This window comes from Puntigrus tetrazona, chromosome 17 (genome assembly GCF_018831695.1).
Source record: "Puntigrus tetrazona isolate hp1 chromosome 17, ASM1883169v1, whole genome shotgun sequence".
Lineage (NCBI taxonomy): Eukaryota > Metazoa > Chordata > Actinopteri > Cypriniformes > Cyprinidae > Puntigrus > Puntigrus tetrazona.
In genome coordinates this window covers 9404594-9427349 of record NC_056715.1, presented here as the reverse complement: position 1 = coordinate 9427349, position 22756 = coordinate 9404594, and the positions used below count along the sequence as shown (strand labels likewise).

General features: G+C 37.3%; 1 protein-coding gene across 2 annotated transcripts in view; it reads right to left on the bottom strand.

Moving 5' to 3' along the window:
• grid1a (glutamate receptor, ionotropic, delta 1a) overlaps positions 1 to 12711 on the bottom strand; it is a 200163-nt gene extending 187452 nt beyond the window's left edge. Inside the window, exons 1-2 of one of the 2 annotated variants that reach the window (XM_043263726.1) lie at positions 11335 to 12711; positions 8321 to 8476 (exon numbers count right to left, since the gene is read on the bottom strand). In XM_043263726.1, coding sequence (XP_043119661.1) covers positions 8321 to 8476; positions 11335 to 11413 — 235 coding nt within the window. In that variant the 5' untranslated portion in view covers positions 11414 to 12711. The remainder of the gene's footprint in view (positions 1 to 8320; positions 8477 to 11334) is intronic. The other variant, XM_043263727.1, reaches the window with a different exon arrangement.
• Between the last annotated feature and the right edge of the window lie 10045 nt (positions 12712 to 22756).

The following is a 22756-nucleotide window of genomic DNA, read 5'->3' as shown; positions in this document are numbered from 1 at the left end:
ACAAGCCGATAATGGTGGCAAAAGGATCAATAGGTTAGATGCTGAACCGAATTTTCCTGATGAGTTTGACCTGGAAGTCAAGATTACATCTACTCAGCATTATATTACTCTGCGTGCTCACACACCCATGCCACATGAGTTCAAGAGGTCAAGCAACCAGATGAGCACACCTATTTCATATCATAACAATTCAAATTGCACTATATCTGCTGTAAAACACAAGATTGACATGCAATAGAAATATATGAGAAATGTCAGAAAATGTCAAACCTAAAAAGAGTTTTAATTGAAACAGAGCATTAAGCTTGTTCTAAAATGATTTGATTTCTGACATCAGAAACCTAAACATATTAGCGATCCAGATCAAACTAGAGGCATCTCTTATTTTCCTGTTTCTTAAAGACATAGCAATGAAAACTATACACTATATATATAATATATATATAATGTAAAAATAAAAGGATTATATATATATATATATATATATATATATATATATATATATATATATATATATATATATAAAAATTTACACCTCTAGCAGAAAACTTTTTCTAATAATAACTGCTTTGACTGACTTGAAATTGATAGAATCTGTGAAATACAGTGAAACTTCATTTACACCTCAAGGAGGAAAATAATTCAAATCAGAAAAATCAGAAAATAATACAATATTTGAAACCGTGACAATCTGGAGTTTAAAGACTGGTACTGCATCTGCAGAACATATAAATGTGTGTCAGGTAAAACGAGCAGGGAGAAAACGAGAGAGAGAGAGAGAGAGAGAGAGAGAGAGAGAGGAAATATGCTTTGGTAACGCAAATGTAATGTTATTTGTCATGCCAATTAAGCACACTAAATAGAAAGTGAAAATCAAATTGAATTAAGAGAAGACAGAGAGAGGAACAAGAAATACGCTCACTCATTATGACAAGAAAGTCTGTGTGTTCATATCTGAATCAATCATAGCCAATAACACTCTTCATCATGTAAGATAGAGGACCCAATTGGCACGGCATTGACAATTTTGAGTATTTCTCCTTTTGCCAAGCTGAGTCCAGAAGTTCAGGGAGCTCAGGGCTAAAGCAGCATATACCAATTAGGACAGCTGGTTGAAATCCAAGCTGGTGTGACATTTGGAGAGGAACTGAAATATCTCCAATGACTCTGCTCAACATCCATAGAACAGCAGCTAAAAAAATGATGGCAGAGCGTTAAAATTTTAACTAAACTTGACGTCGTACAGTATATTCTGAGTATCTGCTTTTTTTGAGTGCTTTTCATAGGCTTTTACTAGAAACGAAGTGCAACAAACCGTTTAAAAGTTTGGGGATGGTAGGACAGAAGTCTCTTGTAAATTATTCATGCAATTTGAAAGAGCTGTTTTATATTTTTTGTATTTTAATATATTTTATGTATAATGTATAATCTTTTGTTATATTATACATGTTTTTACTGTTGCTTTTGCTCAATTTAATGCAATAAAACTATGAATTTCTTTATAAAAACTACTCATTAAAAAGTTTGAACAGTAGTGTATACATGCCAAAAACACTTGCTAAGTTCTTAATAATTGAGATTTATTACTCTGCTTTAGATGTGGGCAGCGTGTTGCCACTGATAGTGTCCATTAGGGATATGGGTCATCAGATTTTCCACTGAACTTCTACTTGTAATGAGTGGAGTATTTCAGCAAGTTGCTCAAACTTTCATTAGTAGCTTTGCCTGCAAGAACGTCTCTCTGTCTCATCAAATCCCTTTGCCGTCTGAACAATCTTTTGTTCACCTTTTCTCAGATTTGCAAATTTCAGCTCTTTCCTGTCCATAAACCGTTTCAAATGCAGCATAGCACATGCAAAAGAAAACCCAGAGTGTATTATCTCGTTACCTCGGTGTGAGGCAAAATGATGAAATATGATGTATTCAATTTAAAAATCACCCAGACAGCCCATTATTCAATGCCTGCTGACAAAAACAGAAGAGCATCTCTCAAAACTACTGCAAAAAACAAAGCTCAATCAGTTTCAGAATCAGTCCAAAAGTCATGTAGTTTTTCTCTCTTCGGAGCTGTAAAGAGCACTGCATTATGGGAGTTCCTGAACTCAACATCACTATGCCATTACCCGTGATGGGAGAACAATATACAACAACACTATTAAAATAGGTGGCTACACATCCTGTCGTGAAAATGATACAATCTCGGAAAATTATAGTTTTTTGTGTGTGCGCAAATTTCCAAAACGTGCATAACCAAAAAGAATTATATAGATTTATATTCAGTAAGAAGTCTGATGAACTACAATAGAAGCCAAAGGTACCAAAAAAAATTCTAAAAGATGTGCTTCAAAAATAGCCACGTGACTTAGCTTCAACAACTTTACCCACATGCTCAAAAAAAAAAAAAAAAATTAACTGAACCAGATGCGAAAATCTGCATGTGCTAAAACACTGGCCCTTGGACAAAACCATCTGGATTCCTACTGAATTTCACTCTAAAAAACAGAGCGGCGTTAAAGGTATTTAACCGTTTTTTGTCATATTCTGAATATTCATAGAAATTAATTGGATGGAAACACAGCTACTGACATGATGTAATTTTCTGAGTGCTTTTGTTGACAAGTTAACAACCCCAACCGCACATCCTCATCTGGTTTCTCACATCACCTATTTGTGCTCTCATCTCAACTCTTGCATCGCAGCGAGACCATTTCAAGGACAATTTCAAAGAAAAAGAGTGTTCTCTATCAGGTCTACAATAGCAGCTCAAACTCTCTGACCATTAGCTGTCTCATCTGTTCCAAGCATCTAATAAATCACATGTGACTCAATCCGCAAGCTTTACCTCCTCTTACCCAGACCACACCACTAGAGAGACAATTATAATCCTTTTAGCTTAATAACCATGCAATGCAAATCTGCTTAATGAAAGCATATCAGGATACTGTACTTGTTAAGGACAGAGTGAGTGAGAGAGACAGACGGGAAGGGGGATGGAGGCAGCTTTTTCTCCAGGCAGCTAATTATCTGATGGTTGTTTTTTTATTCATTGTAAGCGAGAGCGGTTCATGGTCAGTAACCTGGTCACTCGACAATGATGGGAGAGGCTCTAAGGCCCTGAATGGATCTCGCCAACCATTTTGTCTCTGGAGCTCCCTCTAATTAAACAAGGTTCTATCTATATTCGTCCTTTAATCAAGCACACTGGTTACACAGAGTTCATGGTGCCAGAAGCTACAAGAGACCCGAGCTTTGTCCACACGTGCATATGATATCGGCTGTTTGATATTCATTCCTTAAATTATTCCTAGGGCATTCATAAACATCTAACAAAAGCAGTACGGTGAAAATATTCACAGTGATTAAACAATCTCTGTGATATGATCGTTGGTCAATTAAGTTCTTTTCATTTATTACATTGCATGAGAATGCTTTTGTTCCATCGCTGCTGTTTGCTTGTTTTTTGAGCATGTTTCAGCTGGAGCTATGTGGTTTCTGGGTCCAGTGACCCCTAGAGGCTCACGAAGGGATGCTTAAAAAATAGGTGTGTAAAAATGCGAACGCATTTATTAAAGATATTGACTGAATGATTAATCACACTTTTAAAAATGTGGAAAATATTTTTATTAAAATGTCATCTGAAAAAAAATCTGGAAAATATTTACTTTAGTTTATTGAATTAATTATTCATACATCTGAACTCAGATTTGTTTTTTATTACTGTTAAAATGTATGGGGGACACTTAAGCAGCAGTACCCATTCTCACTATTAACTAGCTGCTTATTAACACAACTGGTATTGAACATATTGGCTGTTTATTAGCAATTATAAAGCACATATTCTGCATGACCATGTTCTATATTAATAACGCAGCAAACTAGCAGTTTAAGGCAAACGTTGTAGTTAATGGTTTGTTAATGGCGTTAAAATACAGTGCGACCAAATACATTTAATAAAAACTTTTTTTCATTTTCTCTAATTTTCCTTGTAGATCTTTAAGGCCCTAAGGGTTTTCGGGCCACAGTTTGGAATCCATAGAACAAGGTACTTTACTGTAGATTTCTCCAGGGGAATGTCCCAGTAGCATAAAAAATACTGTAAGTTGCGCTGGATACAAATTATGGCAACTACAGCAGAGTAGACCATTTAAAGTGGGTTGTTAACATCAGCATTAAACAAAGACTTCAGTGGCACTTGTAAAACCATAAGGTCACTATGCAGAGAAGAGGATACACTTAATGTCATTGCAAAGCACTGCTCTGCCTTAGAGAGTTCAGACCATTACAAGCAATAGCTCTCATTATTGAGGCCCATAATAAACCTTGTCATTGTTGTCGTAGAGAATATATTGTTCCCCCTCTGAGGCTACAGACATTTGAGATCTGATATGAACGAAATGTCCAGCGATTTGAGACTCGCACTACATTAAAAATGAAACTGAGATCCTGATGGTAGCCATTTTGGATCTCATTAATATGAGACACTGGCCGTAGCTTCACTGGGGACCCGGAGTAGACAAGCTGCCATTTTGAAAGGGCACGTCAGAATGTGAATTGCCAACTAAGACCACCTCCTGACTCAGCTTTAGATAAGAGACAGTGAAAGCGCAGGAGCGTGAGAGAAAGAGGGAGAGAGAACAGGGACCCATGCACCATTTTTGTACAGCTGACTGGGAAACTTATCTGTAATAGTTCAGGGACCAAGGAATCTTGTAGGTGTCATTTGAATTTATCTGTGTGAATATGAAAGAAATAATGTGTGCGTGAAGACAGGTTTTTATGAAAGCTTGTTTGCGTCTTGTTTCTGGAACTTTGCTGCATATCTAAAAATTGGGACTTTTTTTAGTAGAAATGTATTCCTTGGATTTGCGACTGAATACCAAACAATTTTTATAATTTATGGAATAATGACTTTTTTCCTCAAAATTGTGCAGGACATTTTTTTCAAATTTCTGTTTTTCCTTCACAACTGCAAATTTATTTCTCAAAAGTGAGAACAAAAATCTTTTATATCTGACAAATGACGCTTTATATTTCTCATTAAGTGGAACTTTATGAGAAACTTTACTATTTTTTTATTCTAAACTTTTTTACTTTTACTATTAGGTGGAAATTGTGTATGTTTTGCCCAAAAAAAAAAAAAAATTGGGTAAATTCCCATTGATAAAAATGAAGAAATTATGTCAAATAAATGTGAGTTATATTCACAGACCTTCTCAGATGCACAGTGAAGCAGCCAGTCATTTAAGAAAAAAATGTCTTGGGTCTTTTTCTCAGAAAACCTTAAAAGTGTGTTTGAAGCTGGAAAAAAAGTCTAAAAGCTTAGAATTACAGACTTGTACAAAGCTGCTTTAAGAAACTGTCAAGAAAAGTGAGTGCAATTTTGCCAGAGACTGTACTAAAAGCCTATATTTTACCAGAATGTAGCAATGTGACAAACATTGACCTGTGATATTTAGCAATCTTGTATCAATTGTTACATTATTTAACCTCACAATCCCAATGTGACATAACTATCACCAACGTCCATAAAGACAATTTTAAGGAGTATGTATTTTTCTGACCCATTCAATTTGGAAGATCTCCAGCATTATGTGATGTTTTGAAGCATGAAGTGTCCTTATTGACTTACAAAAAAGGAGACATAGTAAGAATTAAGGAGAAATCTGTAATCTTTACAAAAAGGGAGTGTCAAACCTTTCCGAGCAAAGAAAGATCTGAAAGCATCCAAGATGACCATTCCTATTTCCTGCAGCATAGAAGCCAAACAGATCAAATCAGAGGTTTAGAAAGGTTTAGCAAGAAAGAAAAAAGCTGAAGGGGTGAGAAGAGATGAAAAGAAATAAAAAAAGAGCCGGTCAGAAGGCTCACTAAAAGTTGTTTTCACACAGGACGTGACACTTCAAGCGATTTCCCCTTCAGGTGACTCTGTTTCTCCACGTCAGCACTTTTTCCCCAAAAAAGCACGGCAGGACACAACAAGGCCACATTTACCTCTTTAATATTAGCTTGAGTCGTCACAACAGGAATCTGCTATCTTGCATTATTGTCTCTCACCAAGAAAAACAGCACTGGTTCATTGTCATGCAGTAGCACTGTTCATAAACACACACACACACACACATCTCTGCACTAACACACTTTTCTACTATTTAAGATCTCTGTGCGGGTGCGTGTGAATGGGGGTGGGAGGGGGTTCACACCGCTCTAATGAGTAATTAGATGTAATGCCCACAATTGAAAAAAATCCAGGTGAGATAAACACACAGCTGAGTCCTTATAATACACACTCCCGCTGTGTCATCTGTCCACATACAGGATCTTAAGACATTTTATTGACTGGTAGGTAAGGGCTAGAACTATGCTATGTCAAAAGCATATGTGTGTTGCTGATAGAGGAGATTAAGTGTTTTTTTTTTCTATGCGTGTGTGGTATATTTGACAGGTGAGTTTCCTCTCAGTAGGGTGAATGTGAGCTAAAGAGCAAAGTGAAAGGTCATCACCACTCAACTGTCACTCAAAACCAGGGAGGCTAATCGATCCCAGAGCCCCTGGAAACCAGACAGAAACACAATACCCCGTGTCCTCGGGATGTCCAATCATTCCTGCTGTAATTTTGTAACATTCTGGGATCCGATTAACCGAACATTTTTAGGAAAAAAATCTTTTTATCTGCTGCTTACTTGTTTTTTAGCCCAAAAAAGTATTCTCAAAAAACCTTTCTTAAAGGCCTCCTGCAGTGAAAATCAAGTTTTTAATGTTGTTTACGTGTCTATCTGGTGCTTTTAATATGCTTAATGACAAAACAAGCGCAATTGCATCAGTCACCAACACTGCTGAGCATTTTTTCCTTAAAGATGCAACAAAGAACACTTTTTATAGTTTATAAATGCGGTATGATACAGCCCAGTTCCTCCCAAACATGTAACCAATCCAGTTACAGAGAGGAGCTTTTCATATCATTAGCAAAACATTATTACCTATGGACGTTGATTTTTAGAAGATAGCTGCCTGAGACGATGAACACGAACATGGTTTGTGTTACATTAGCAACACGTTATTAGCTGCTTGGAAACGTATCAAGCCAAAGGCTAATGGTATCAATTATTGTACGTGTCTGAGGATGAAGAGAGGACCTTGTATAATGCGCTCTTCATGTTCTTCTTTGGAATCATTTTCTGCTTGAGACATGGACTGGGTATATAGCAGTGATTGAGCTATTTGCATATTCATGTAAATATTATATCCATGTTTACTAAATGAGGGAAGCTGTTTTAAAGCATGAGGAAATAATTTTCACAGGGAAAAACCTTTAAATGCAATTTTGATCAAAGATTTTTCAAGGATCATTTTGTGACTTCATTGGGACTTCAAGAATGTTATATTTTTTCTTAACATAGTTCTAAAAAAATCACAGCAAAAAAACGTACAAACTTTGAATTACTTGTAAGTTATTTTAAGTTGAAACGGGGACCTCGTATTTAATGTTTAATTTATTTTTCATCGGAAAATCTTCAAGAACTTCTTACGATGATATTTTATCATTTCAAGAAATGCACTTACACCACTACATTCGTACAAATTTAAGTATTATAAAATGTAATAAATTTGTATGAAGATTTTCTTAATTGATTTTCTGCAATATATATATATATATATATATATATATATATATATATATGTATATATATATATATATATATATATATATATATATATATATATATATATATATATATATATATATATATATATATATATATATATATATATATATATATATATATATATATAAAAATAGTTGTGATAATGGCTCATAAAATTAATCTATTTGCTCATATGTGGAAAGCGATGAAAATGTCTGAACTGGACAGATGATGACAGCTGGCCTTCATGCTTGATAACATAAATCAAGTTGTGCTACATTCATACATCAATGTCTGTGTGAGCCACTGCTGATCCAGCTTGTCTGTGTGACACAAACACACTCAGCATGTTACCACATATGTCCTCAGCACATTTCCACATGGCTATGCTTCCACTGGATTCTGATTCCAAGAGGTGTCTGTTTTAGCTACTTACATTCACCATCAGAAAACACATGATAGTGACAACACATTAGTCTGAAGGGAGGAGAAGACTTAAATACAAATAGAGACTGAGGATGAAACCAACACATACAGCTATTCTACCTGTTGACGTTAGAGCCTCACAAGAAGCTCTGGAGATATTGGGTAACTGCTCGAGCAAACGGATCGGACATGAAGATAAAGTAGAGCGGCGTGGTTGATCGATTTCTGAGAGATACCAGTCACTCACTCACCTTCCTGTACAGCCTGGAAGGGGTTGTTGGGCTCGATAAGTTTGATAGAATGGGTAATCCTCTCGCTCTGGAGGATGTCGTCATTCAAACTCAGGTCTGAAATGGCAAGCTGAAAAACCTCGTCGTCCCGTATGGCGTTCTGTTCAAAAATAGCTCCTGTTGAAAGAAACAGAATGTTAGTTATTAATACTAACATCATTTTTAGTCATTCCAAACATTCGTATCTATGGGTGAAACCGAAGGGAATGCAGATTCATCGTGCGGGTCAAACTGTTAAAAGTATATTATACCCATTCAGGTTATCGAGCGTGCACCATATAACCATCAGATACAATTTACAGCAACTTCCACACCTGTCAATAGCCAGCGGCACTTCAGCAGCGAGTTCAGCACCATGGAGAGCGCAAGTGCTGGACGTGCTGTAAATATTCTATACGCATCCCTAATTTGTCAAGGGCATTTCGCAGGCTGTGGAAACACAGTGGGTTGTAAGCCTACAGGAAGATCTTTTATGTCAAGGGGATCTTATAAATGACAAGGTGTATCCGTGATAAATATGAGCTGTTTTAATAAGTTGCCGGAGTTTTCCGTGCCCTTGAAAGGCATAAAAAGCGGACAGGTCACACAAAATATCCTAGGCTGATGAATGAAACGGAAAACATTAGTGAAGTAAGGGATTAGGCTGTTATTGCACAGCTACTTACAAAATAAATAAACAACTGGATATGAGGTATTGATTTGAAAAAAGTTTTTTAATATCTTACTGGTAGATTAGCTTAAAGCTTCCACAAATGAAAACAATCGGCTTAGCAAGGAGACATCCAGTGATGCAATATCGCAATATTAAATTAAAAACTATTCATTTGCGGTCCAAATGTTTCGAATTGAAAGAAGCTGCCAAAGTTTCACTGATAGGGAGAGTGAGACCTGGTCTGTTGCCACAGTCAATGCTAAACTTACAGTTTAGAGGTCATTACTCAAAAATACTATACTCTTCTTTACCACAACCAGCCTATCAGATCCAGGTTTTCCAGTGGGTTCACGTACTAAACAGGGTATTTTTTTTCATTAAGCTGTTTACCGATTAATCCTAGACATAATACTGCACTGAGCGATTTAAATGTTGACTTCACATGACTGAGTGACCCATAAAGTGCTGTTTCACTAACAAGTCCTTGACACTTGGAAATAAAGTCCAGTATTAAATCAGAATGTGTCTGGACGCGATCAATAAGGCTGATTTGTGCAGGACTATAAACAGTGACCCGCTGATGATATGACATATTGAGATCAAGGCGACAGTGATAAAATGCACAGAGCAGCCGGCTTGAAGTGCCAAAGGTGTAGGAGAAGCAAATAGGGCTTTATTTATTTACATGCACGGTTAGCCATCAACAAACAGCCGCTGAGGCCTCATGCCGCGCACTGAGGCAACAGAAGTGTGCTCATTTTAATCACTTCACCAACACATGCTGGTCAAAGACAAATAAGGATGTTTAAGGTTATAAAAAAGGAGAAACATTTTCTAAAACATGTGCACAGTTCTTATGCACCGTGCAATCTTTGTATTAGTGTCGGACTCATACATTTGCGTGGTGTAACCAATAAACAAATGCTAAAATACTTTAATATATGCTTTAAATATGCCCGTGCAAGTTTAACAAATACCCCAACATTTTAAGTCATAAATATAAAGACAAGTTCTCTAATTCTTTAGTTGTCGTAAGTCTTTTCATGACCTCAAAATAAAATCAGAAGTGTCCTCTAGTTTTTGTGGTTTTCTTGTCACATGACAACAAAATGGCTTCCTGTGAGTTGGTTCCACCAGACTAACTTTGTTTGGCAGACAGGTGTTTTTCAAATATTATATTACTATGTATAATGTAACATATATAATAATATATTTATGATAATTTTATATATATATACAGTTCATATCATGTGACTATACAACTAGAAAATGATTATCCACCAAGCTAAAACCACCTTCGCCCAGTGGAAAGTTATGATCTATATCAAGGATAAACCATTAAATCAAACAATTTAGATCTAATTACGTAGTGTAGCAATAAAAGCCTGAGAATGATATACTAACTGGTAACTAACAAGAATTCAGAGCTTGAGCTAATCACAGTAAAGTGCAAATTTGACATACAATAGAGTCTATGCTTCGTCTTTGGGACTTAACATCATCCTTCTTTAAAACTAAGCTTCAAATCTAATTTTGAGTGATCCTGGTGATGAGAAGAACAGTCAAGCGCACCGGATGATGCAGAGCATCCACTGCATACAAAAGAGAGGTTCCCTAACCAACAGAAGAGCACTAGATTTACAACGCTTTACGCATCGGAATATGGCATGAACCAGCGTCGTTTAGCTTAATACGATTATATTTCTGCATGCGATATATTTAGGTGCGTTTTGCGCCTATACTCAAGTCAGCAAGCGAATCATTTTCATTCTCAGCACAAGTTACCAAAGAGGGCTGAATGCTGCATACTGACACAAGGCTGCCAAGCTCACCGGCACAAACCACTGATAAAACGAAAACGTCTGAGATAAAAGGTTACACAATATACACCGGGAAGGCACCAGCACACGTAGAAGTTCTGTTAAGAAACGCCGAGCACGGGAGAGACTTGTCGCGCGCTCAGTACCTCAACGAACCGAATTAACATTTCCGTCACGTTCAACAGAAAGTTCAAGCTTAAGGCTGGGGAGGGGTGGACCGGAGTTAACCCCTAAAACAGACCGAAAATCTACGTTTCGATTTGCTTATGCGGGTATCTAAAATCATTTGTCAAGACTATGCGTCCAGCGCCAGCTGAAATGCACTTTGTGGACCTGTTTGCTAATGTTTCCTGGCAAGTTAAAGCCGTTTATCAAATGCCAAACAGTTCTGGGGAGCGAATGCGCCTTCTGTCAAGTCAAACCTGCACGCTTCAGACTTTAAAATACGATGCACTGAAGAAAGCCGTCCGTGATTCAGCGCGTCTGTCCGAGACCGTGCTTACCGATGTGTATAATGGAGTCCGCGCGAGCTGAGCGGCACTGCAGGATCCATAAGGAGAGGCTGATCACGAGCAACTCCATCTCCAGTTCTCGCCCCGGTGTATCATCCACGCGTCCACGTCGTTTCAAAAAATCCAGTTCCAGAGAGAAAAAGAGCGTGCGCGCGAACGACCGCTGTGGAGGAGATCAAGGATGCGTCACTTCTATCTTTCTCCGAGATCTATTAAAATTGAAAGTGAGAAAGGATGTTCGCGGGGAGAAAAAGAAGCTCTCGAGGGAAGGAAAGCAGAAAAGGAGGGGTAGGAGAGCGAGGGAAACGACGGGGGTACCACGGTCAGAGGCAAAGCAACGGGTCCGCGCGCTCCAGCTCTCAGTGTGGTTTGGATACTGCTAACTGCAGCGCAGAGAGACCCCTCTCTCTCTCTCTCTCTCTCTCTCTCTCTCTCTCTTCCTCGCTCACTCACTCTCTCTCTCTCTCTCTCTCTCTCTCTCAGAGCTTGCAGTCTTTCGCGTTTCGCTCCACCACGTGACCGAAGAATCGAAAGATCGGAACGGTACGGTAAAACCAAGGAGAAATTAAATCTGCGCTCGCCGGAGAGAGTCGCCACGGCGGAGTGGCGGCGGGAGGTCTAGCGCAGCCCTGAGCGCGTGAAGTTCGGCCGGCCACCGGGAAGGGGAATCTCCTCACACATTCAGTGCTAAACTATGCTTTTTCAAACGAGACGCGCAAACCCCAGATGGGTTTAAACTCGGGGTCGCTGGAGGGAAAGAAAAGTTGCTGATACGGACGGTTCAGATTCTCCACAGAAGTTCTCCGCGCTGACAGCGACTCCAGAAGTGAGAAGGGCGACCGCGGGCGCTTCGTTCATCGGAGGATATTTTGCCGGTACTCTCTACAGAACCTGCTTAGCACCCTAAAAAAGAAAAGAAACGGACTCTGTAGCAACCACGGAACGATGGAAAACAAGTGGGTGATTGAGACCGAATGACTGTGAACGGTGAATGACTGACTAGCGACGAATTTCTATACTATGGCGTATGCGCATTTACACGTTAGGTACACCGTTACGCGGATAATGCGAGTCGTTTGAACGAATCCGGCAGCTCACGGAATGAATTATTCATCTCCGTTGTTGAAAAAACGCGTAAATGGGACTCAAGTCACGTTTCTTGCAGAAATGTTCCCGCATACTTTTTTTTTGACGTTGTTCTCTTTATGGGATGAAGAATGATAACCTTCACCTTACAATTAAAGGATATTTCTTGAAACGACGCTAACAGAAATATCTCTTAATTGTTTGGTGAAGGCTATCAGGTCGTCGGCTCGAATCAGTCGGCCGTGGACAGCGCCACAGCGCCCCTCTGGTCAACCGGAAGAAGTGCCTGTTGCGAGGCGTTCTGAGAATAAAATGAGCAATATGTGCTTGGTGCGCGTCGTGCTTTTTGTGTGCAGTGATTGTATTCTAAGGTCATTAACGTGGTTTCGTGCAAATGTCTATATACTTTTAATTTTTTCTCAGGTAAACATACATCATTTTAAAAGTGATTTTAATTGAAAATGTTATTATATTACATCATGCTTGCTTCACTTCAAATACCGCGTTAGCTAAATGTGAGACACTGATGATTAACGCAACAAATCTTAATGCATGCGATATGGTCTAGTAGAAAATTTTGACCCTTTAATATTTAATGTGCTGAATCCATCATAAAAAATGCAAATATGATGAATGGAAGTAAAGGAATGGAAACTAAATGAGCTAATAATATAATAATTTCAGTTCATTTGACTTTTTTATAGCTCAATGGATGACAAATGCATGTCATAAACATATAATTACCACGACAGAATCACTTGCTAACCATAGCTCAAGTCTTTCAACTACATTGTAATAACATAGTAGTGATGGTAACCTTTGTACAATATCCTCATAAGCATGCTGACGAGAGAAGTAGCATCTTTATTTACATGGAGCTGAGCGGGTAGTCCATCAGAAGGCTGTCTTCAATCAGCAGGACATCAGCTCATTTCCTTTTAGCTGCCTGTACGTATTTGTAATATCTGACGACAAAAACAAGATATGCTACATCTTTACCTTACACCGTGCAGGTGACAACTTCTGTTGATGTATCGGAAATGCGCATGGGATTTGCGTCAGTGATGAAATGCAAAATGCAACAAATCTGATCGACTGCGCCAAACTTATTGTATCCAGAATGTGTTTTCAACAGCTTTTTAGCTCCACATAAAAAAATTCCCTCCCTCCCATTTTAATCTAATCAGCAGCTGATGCTTGTGCAGGTGGATATGTGGTTGTAATCTGACCCAGTGATAATGAAGCATGCGTTGAGTACCGAACCGGCACTGCTGATAGTTAAAGCGACCCTCCATCTTTAAGCCTGCAGGTTAGATTAGTGTGCTAATCTGTGTTTAGGCTCTGCAGGCTACATACTCCAGTTGGACTCTGGGTGTTAACGTAACAAGATAGAACAGCTCGTGTCACAACTTATTTTGTGATTACTAGACTCGTGCAGGGACTTCGAAGAGGGAACGGAGGAAAGGGAAAAGAGCAGATACCAGTCAACGGTAAACCAAAAAATGTGATTTTTTTAATGAATTAGCTCGAATTTAGATGTCTAGAATTTGCTTGATATAAAAGTGAATTCTGTGAGAGCAGTGCTTCAAGCAACTGACGTTAGATTAATAAATGATAAAACCACAATTTCAGACAACTCGGCAGCCATATTTGTTTTTTTGACCCTCTCCTTCGAGCAGTTCAAAATCAAGCTGAAGGACGTAAGAATCATTACGATGATCAAGCCATGACAATCAGAGAGCATCAAAAGGACAACAACAGCATAAAAACAACTAGACCGGCCTTAGAAGTCTAGATGGACGCCTCAAGATTCAATTGAGAAAACAAGCAGCGAGGATGAAAAGAAACAGAGAATACGGTGGAGATGAGAGGTGTTAAGCTGGTGTCCTACCACTTGTCAGAGATCTCACGAGCCGTGACATGTACATAATTAAAGCCGATCAAAGGAAAGCAGACATGTTTAGTGCCCCCAAGCTCCCCTCCAGCTGTAGCCTCATTAGTGGACTACCATTATGAGTGGATGAAAACATTACGGTCCATATTACCACTACATAAATGCACAAGGCTTTTGCGATGCAACAAACACTCACAGGATGGTTAAAATTGGATTCAGGTCAGACAGTGGCTACATTTTAACATTTGGAGTCCTATTTGGGGCAAACGCGTCACATGCGGTCAGAGGGAACAGAAAAACAAAACCGTGGAACACAGATTACTGCAGATTACAAAAATCATCAGATTGCTTAATATAAACTTCGGCATAAAAGTCAGGAAGCAAAACTCACCCCGATTAATTTAGCGTCTGAACCACTGATTACGTTATTTATGTGAATGACAACATTTGTTCAGTTAAGCTCAGTATTTTTAGTCATCATGCAGTCTGTAAAATAACGCCACAATTTCCGGTTTCAGATTAGCAATAAAACATCCTTAAATGAGAATTCTGTCATTAATTACACAAACTTCTAAGACCTCCGCTCACCTTTGGAACCACTAATGTCACACGGACAATTTTAGCGATGTCCTTACTACCTTTCTGGGCCTTGAACGTGTCGGTCGCATTGCTGTCTACTGTATGCAGGATCAGAAAGCTCTCAAATTCAATAATATCTTAATTTGCATTCCAAAGATTAATAAAGGGTTGGGAACGAAAAAAAATTGAGTAATTAATATTGGAACTTTCGTGTTGGTGTCAACTATCACTTGCAGTTTTATAGTAAGGTATATTATTATATATAGTAATTATATATACATTTGTAATAAACTTATAGAAAGCGTCAAATCGATACCCATTGCACACTGCATGATCTTATAATTCACAGATAAGTGCCATTGATGGTCATTATTTGATTTCAGTTAGGCTGAATGAATAGTGAGCTTAAGCATGCTACAAGTCACACAGGATAAAAGCAACTGCTAAATGACAAATTAGTAATTAGTAACGGGGGGTAAGCAACAGACAACCAAGATTAAGCAATTCCAACCACACTTGAGTTTTCTGTTTAACAGGAAGCCTGTCAGCTCTTGTTAGGACACTAACTGCACCAGCACAGCGGTTCATCCATGAACAAGGCGAGCCGGTGGGGTGCGTGAGCAGAGCGGAGATCGTTGTCACATGTGTTCCAGTCAGTGACCATTCAGCACTCGAGCAGCTGTTTGAGAGAGAGAGAGAGAGAGAGAGCATAGTTCCTCTGTCTTTTCTTCAAGTCATGATTTAGATGAAGAGAGACTGTCATTTCAAGATCTCAAGATTTCCTGGAGAGAGTAAATAAGACCTGGCATTTGAATAGATCAAACATGCATGAACACCCGCTGCCAGGTACCAAAGCCATTTTTCCAAATGATATGTCAAGAATTTATTTATTCCAGCAAATGCGCGCTGTCGAATGCATCCAAAAGTCTCGGCGCAAGAAGGTGGCACACAACCGTTAATTATCCTGAAGGTGAACTTTTTAGAAATAATATCAGAATCTTTTTTCATTCTTTGAGTGTCTCTGTCTGAAACCACTCTGAACGTCTTTCTCTTTCGTTAGAATGTGCCTAGCTCTTGTGGGTATTACAACTAGTAAAAAAAATTATATAAACTCTATTTCTCAATTACTACTACAACAAAGAACGACAACAACAAATAAAAAGAAACAGAAAGGCACATTGTTTGCGTAGAAAAAAAAAATCAACACCAAAGTTCAGCACCATGGACAGCTCCTTTCAACACAGTACTGTTTATACACACATCTGTTTGTAAATTTGTAAGTTCTATCATACTTGAGTATGGATGGATAAATGATTCAAAATGTAATAGTTAAACAGAATTAAATAAAAAAACTAATTTAAATTGATAGGCTCTTGTTGAAAATGAACAACTGAACAACTAGTGTTCCACAACAGAAAACACTTGTTATTGTAACTCTTAACTGCACACAGTTTCTGTTCTTCAGACATTTTTAAGAACTTCTTTTCAAAACGAGTCTTAAATGAAATCTGTGAAAGCGCACAAAGAGATACACACAAATCAATGGCCACTTCATTATTTTGTGTTTGCGGTGCAGTGATTTTGGTGTGCAACATTCTGTTCGTTATAAACGCTCAATATTACAAATAGGTTTGCAAAAAAGGATCAAACAAATAAACAGCGATTTTTTTGTCCACTCATGCTTGAATTCACTGCAGAATGGCGTGAGTTCATGTGAGGCACCAAACATATTATTTGAAAATAGCAGCAGCCAACCTTAAAATCCTCCTTGTCAGAAAAGAAGCGTGTCCATAGCACACGGGCAGCTCACCTGTACTGTCAGAGTCCGTAACACAATCTGACAGAGATCAGACTCACACACAGCCCAGCAGGTTTAAGATTGACGCCCATCTGTCCTTTTGAAACTGAATACATACTCCAAGCCGGAGTATGCCCTTTTTCTTTCTTAAAGGCACATATATAGTCTCCACAGACAGAGGAGGATGATCATTGGGCTAATTATCGTTTATTCTCCGCCAAAACGACATCTAATGAATTGAAATGAGCTTCTCTAATAGCTCAGTGAGGCTTTGAGAGTTTCTTTGACGGACTTCTAATGTCTAATGTAAGATACTAATTAGTCATCTCAGTCTGGGATGAAGCCAGGCCTGCAGCTAAACACAAGCACATCAGCAGGTCAAACTCAAATGGACCAGTGCTCTGACACTAAGTATTTTAAGCAGTATTAATTCATTTTTCAGCCTTGAATTTAGCTTACTTGATTATTTGATTATTTTTCTTTTCTGGTCATCCAACTTAAGACAAATTACATAAACAAAAGCTTAGGCTGAATGTTTTTTTTTTTATATATATATATATATATATATATATATATATATATATATATATATATATATATATATATATATATATATATATATATATATATATATATATATATATATATATATAAACAAAAGCTTAGGCTGAATGTTTTTTGTTTATATATATATATATATATATATATATATATATATATATATATATATATATATACTAAAATCTGAAATATTGTAAAATATTACTGCAACCTAAAGTAAATATCTATTTTAATATATTTTCAAATGTTATATATTCCTGTGATGACAAAGCTGAATCTTCCGCAGCCATTACTCCAATCTTCAGCATTATATGATCCTTCAGAAATCGTTCAATTAGATCATTCTAATATCTATTATCATTATTATGTTGAAAACAGTTGTTACGCAATATGTTTTGTGGAAACTGTGTTACTTTTTGTATTATTTGATACAGTTCGAAAGAACAGCACTTATTTCAGGTTTACTTTGGAAAACATACATTTCTTTGACTTTTAATCAATTTTATATAATTATGCTGAATAATAATATTAAATTCTTGGAGTGAGAACGGAATATATTACAATATTACACATTTAAATACTAATTAAATATTTAATTTTACGAGTAATTTAACAGTAAATTTGTTTTTTATGGAATTTATGGTGTCTGTGTGTGTGCGTTGCATACACACACACACACACACACACACACACCGTAAATAAATGTAAATGCTATAATATATATTAGAATTTAACAAAACAATACAATACATGCACTTGTACAAGAAATATTGCTCTTTTTTTAAATAAGCATTAATTCCAGCAAATAAGATACATTTACTAAACAGCTTCAGGTTACCTTACAATGCTTCTGCCATCAATCTTCCACCCCAGCTCCCTCCGGTATTCTTAATGGTTTATGTCCATATTGGGCCCATCGAGCAATGAATCATTTCCCCTCATCGTGGACAAGCCGAACCTGTCAATCTTTTCCCCATTCTTCTTCCGCATTAACACATGCATGAGATGTTGCAATGAGATAAACCTTTCTGGCTCGCACTCAACGAATGATTTACAATCCGAGATGCGAAGCACATCTGCTGAAAGATCTCGCAGGGAAACGTGACCTTGATGTGTGGATGTCAGCGACTGCGTGTTTGACGTTATCTTTAGCGCCGCTCTCCCTCTTTTTTTGTCTTTTGATGGCACTTAAACTCATCACCTGCTGCTCCTGCTCATATTTTGCACGCTAATTTCGTTTCACGTGCGTCTTTAAACATGCTTTCTTCTCTCGTTCTCCTTTTATACGGACAGAACCCCAACAGCGAGAGAAAGGACGTCGGTTTTTCATCTGTATTGTTGCTCAGCCACCCAGCATGAATCTAAATAAAATAACAGTAGAAAAAAACGTACACACAAGAGGAGGGTTGCGGCTACACTTTTGCAGGCAGCGTGGGATGAAGCACACCTGACGCTAATAGCACCTTGTCACTGCCGTCGCCGCTGTTCTATATTCGGTAAGAATCGGATACGTTCCAATATATTTCTACATTCCTGCACTCTTAAGTGTGTGGCAACACAGCCAAATGCACACGGCAGCCAGAGTTTACGACATGCTCCAGGTTATGACTGTTTATGAGCTAATTTAGGCTTTATGGCATGTCATTTCATGCATATTGTAAGTAAACTGCAGCCTAAAGCAGACCGCATTGGGTTTGAGCGGTAAGCCAGAATGAAGCCTCATCACTTCATTAATTCACCACGGAGACTCAGGCAAGAGGAGAAGAAAGCGGGGGGAAAAAAACAACACAAAAAAATACAGCCGTCGAGCCTTTGTTTACAATGGCAAACTATCTTTATCTTTGTTAAAACTGTTCTGAACTGAACACTGAGGCAAGACTCTTCTACATTATTGATGAGCTTTTCGCTATTTCCAAAGGAAGCACATGAAAACACCAGTTTGAGTAATCCCAAACTCGCTTTTAAATTTCTGGGGATAAAATGTTCTCGGTTTCTAAGCAGAACGCGCTTTGGACTCTGATGTTTGTGATTTTGAAAAAAAAAATCATAAATGGAGCTTTCTCCTGGTTCCAGGAGAGCCGAAGTCTACAGAGAGTCTACCTGAGCTACCTTCACAACCTGCTCATTTCATCTGCAGCTCTCTGAGGCCACGTCTCACTTTTCAAATAGTCCAGAGGCTGTTTTTTGTCAAAAAAAGTGCTCAAATGAAAAACTGTTAATTAGTTAACTGGGAGTTACCTTGAAAAAAATGAACAATAAAGTTCATGGGTAATACATGTGGCATTTGATTAAACTGTACATTGTTGCAGATTGTACCTGGCAGATACGATTTATCTTATTATATTCTTATCTTAAATTTTGCAGTAAAAGAATTTATCTTTCACATTCATTTTATTACACACACACACACACACACACACATACCCTGTGGAACAGCACAGGGAGCAAAATTGAGAAAATAAGTTTGTATTCAGTCAAACAAAGCTACATTATGTATCTTATATCTAACCTACTGAATTAAGCTTTGATGCAACCTCCCAACTTTCTTTTTTTAACAAAATGGGCTGTGCAATATAATTACAACGCTAACATCTTTGACTGTTTTTAACAGTTCAAAACACATTCTCATATTATAGCAGACAGACATGTGACCAACAATTCCACAACAAAAAAATAAAATATCATAATGAAATACGGCAAAAATATTAATCTGACGCAGGTGATGGAAACTTGAATTTGTAGTCATTTTAGCTATCATTGAATCATCAATTACAGTATTGAAACAAACAGTGAGTAGGTTATTGTTCAAAATCCTGTGGTGGTGACGTCTGACAGTGTTGACAAATTTGGGATTTCTTTCACAAAACAAATAGTTAATGAAGTGGCCGTTTAGTTTTTTCTGGTAATGCTAAATGCTTTATTATGGCATATGAACGATTAAACCCTTCTCGTTGATAAATGGATAAGTGTGTGTATAGAAAGAAATACTCAAAAATTTGATTTTAATTCAAAAATAGATTAGTCAATGAACGGTAAAAGGCACTCATCTGACACATATTTCCAATAGTGAATTTGAGTCAAGCCAATGTACTTTTTAGAGCAAATTCGACCAGATTTCTCCCAGAGTTTATTCATGCTTTTTTTCACTCTCTTATCCTATCTGACCCTGTTCCTGTAAATGTGAGGCTGCTGTTTGGACATTTCTTTTGCTCCGCTCTAATGAGTGTGAAATGAAAATTACACTGAGTGTGATTGATGTATGCGTGACATCAAAACTGTGCAGCTACAGAGGAGAGAAGATGTGAAGTCTTTAAACGAGAGAGAGAGAGAGATGTTTTTCTAAAGAAACTTCTTAATGAATTATAGCACTGACCTATATAAACACTAAAATATGACTTTAGTTATGCACTTACTGCAAGCAGACTACTGTACATTGCATTGCTCAGAAAGACAACACATATGGTGCGTAAACTAATATTTTTAGATAAACGGTAGATACAGTAGATAAACGGCATATTGCCTCCTTAACTTTTTATAAAATGTATGACATTGCAGATAAATGCATAAAGAGTTCTTCAGATATATGTGACAAGGTTGATCACTATACTGAGATTCTTACAGATTCTCTCGATTTTTCCATACAGCATAACAGACCATATTATATAAAAGGCCTAAGTATAGTAATTACAATAACTATCGTTACAGCTTTCAGCTCAGTCAAGTCTGTTCAATATAGAACAGAAAAACCTCAAAGCTTCTCCTGTGGAGTGTGAAATTATTGAAATTATTAAGTTGAGCTTTATTGGAAGGTCTCTTTATTTGATGAAGACCAAACATTCATTGTCATGCTTTCTGATTCATAGAAACTAAACAGATGCTTGATTTAATACTAAAGTACAATCTAACACTTTCATAACTAGTTCAAAGCTTGTGTGCAAGACACTGAAAATATTCTCTAAATCGGAGGCTTCTTAAAGCTCTTTAGGCATCTCTCTCGTTTTTTAAATGAAATGATTATATTTGCAATTAATCACAATATTAATCAAAATATTTATATTTTACTATATATTACTGTAAAACCAAAGGTTAAAAGGTATGAATTACTTAAATTATAGTAAAAAATAAATATGATATTTACTGTACCAAGACAAAACATGTACATTAAGATTTAAAAGATTCATATACAATATTTCATATAAATGACATAGGTAATACTACCAAGATAGTATTGTAGTAACAGTGTAATAACAATTTAACACTAATGGTTTTACTTAATGTTTTAGCACAAAAAAAAGACAGACAGAAAATGTTTTGCTTTAAAAGTGTCCCTTTTTAAATAAACGCCACTAGTTTAGATTTTTTTTAAGCAATAACATTCAAAAAATTATAGCATAACTAAAGCGTTCAAACACTTTTGGGAAAAACCGTGTCTGCATCTCACGGCTCAAAGATGGAAAAAGATGACAGAAAATGGATTTCTACAGACTGAGAAAATATCAAGCCATCATTCACAACTTTTCCAGCAGTTGAAAGCAGTCATCACAGGGTCCCTAATGTTGTTTTTAGGTTGGATTGTTTTCTTTCTTTTCAAAGTCCAGCCGAGATAAATGGTGCGCCTGTGCCCGGCGTGTGCCTGAATTCAGAGCCAATATTATAATAAATGCATTAATATTAGCCACTCATTTCAGACAGAGGAAGCTGTTTGTCAACTTCTCATAAAGTGACAGCCAGTTAATGCAATTGAAATACGAAAAAAAATGACTCAAAACTACTGATTCTAAAGTGAACGTGTATAGAAATTGTCGCTTTTAACAGATCTGTGAATCTCTTTCTGGTTCCCACTGATTTTTTTCTTTTCATACTGTGAAAATCATTCGGGACGAGTGATCGTTCGATACATTTACTACATTGTTCAAAATATCTTCTCTCGTGTTAGCAGAAATAGGAAACTCCTGCAGGTTTTGGAAAAAAAAAATGAGGGTGAGTAAAAGACAATTTTCATTTTTTTGGATGAACTTTATCCCTTTAGCATGCCGGCGAACTCCAAACAGCACTTCCGTAAGATCTAGAATAACAAATGTACCTTTGAAGCGTTATTCTACTATGCATCTGAAAGCATTTCTGTACTCCTGCATCTGTAATATTTTACCTGAGGGTTTCATTTATTTATAGAGCAGTGTTGAGTCAGGTGATTTGTATCTCCATCACACTTTACACTGCTACCTCTTTATTGCGCCTTCGTTTCGTTCTCTTTTATTCGTTTGACCTTGGTGAAGTTGCCTCGCTGAGCTGTTTGGCTTTAAGTTCCAATAAAAGTTTGTAAATGCTGATCAGACCTCCTCCGCTCCTCCTCCCCTCACGTTCTCCCTCAATCTCTCTGCCAGTATACACTCAGGATCTCTGTCATTAATTTCCTCTGATGGAATTCCTGAATCAGCTAAACGAGCAGAAATATTCCTATCACCATCTCCGCACAGTTATTTACATAATAGTAA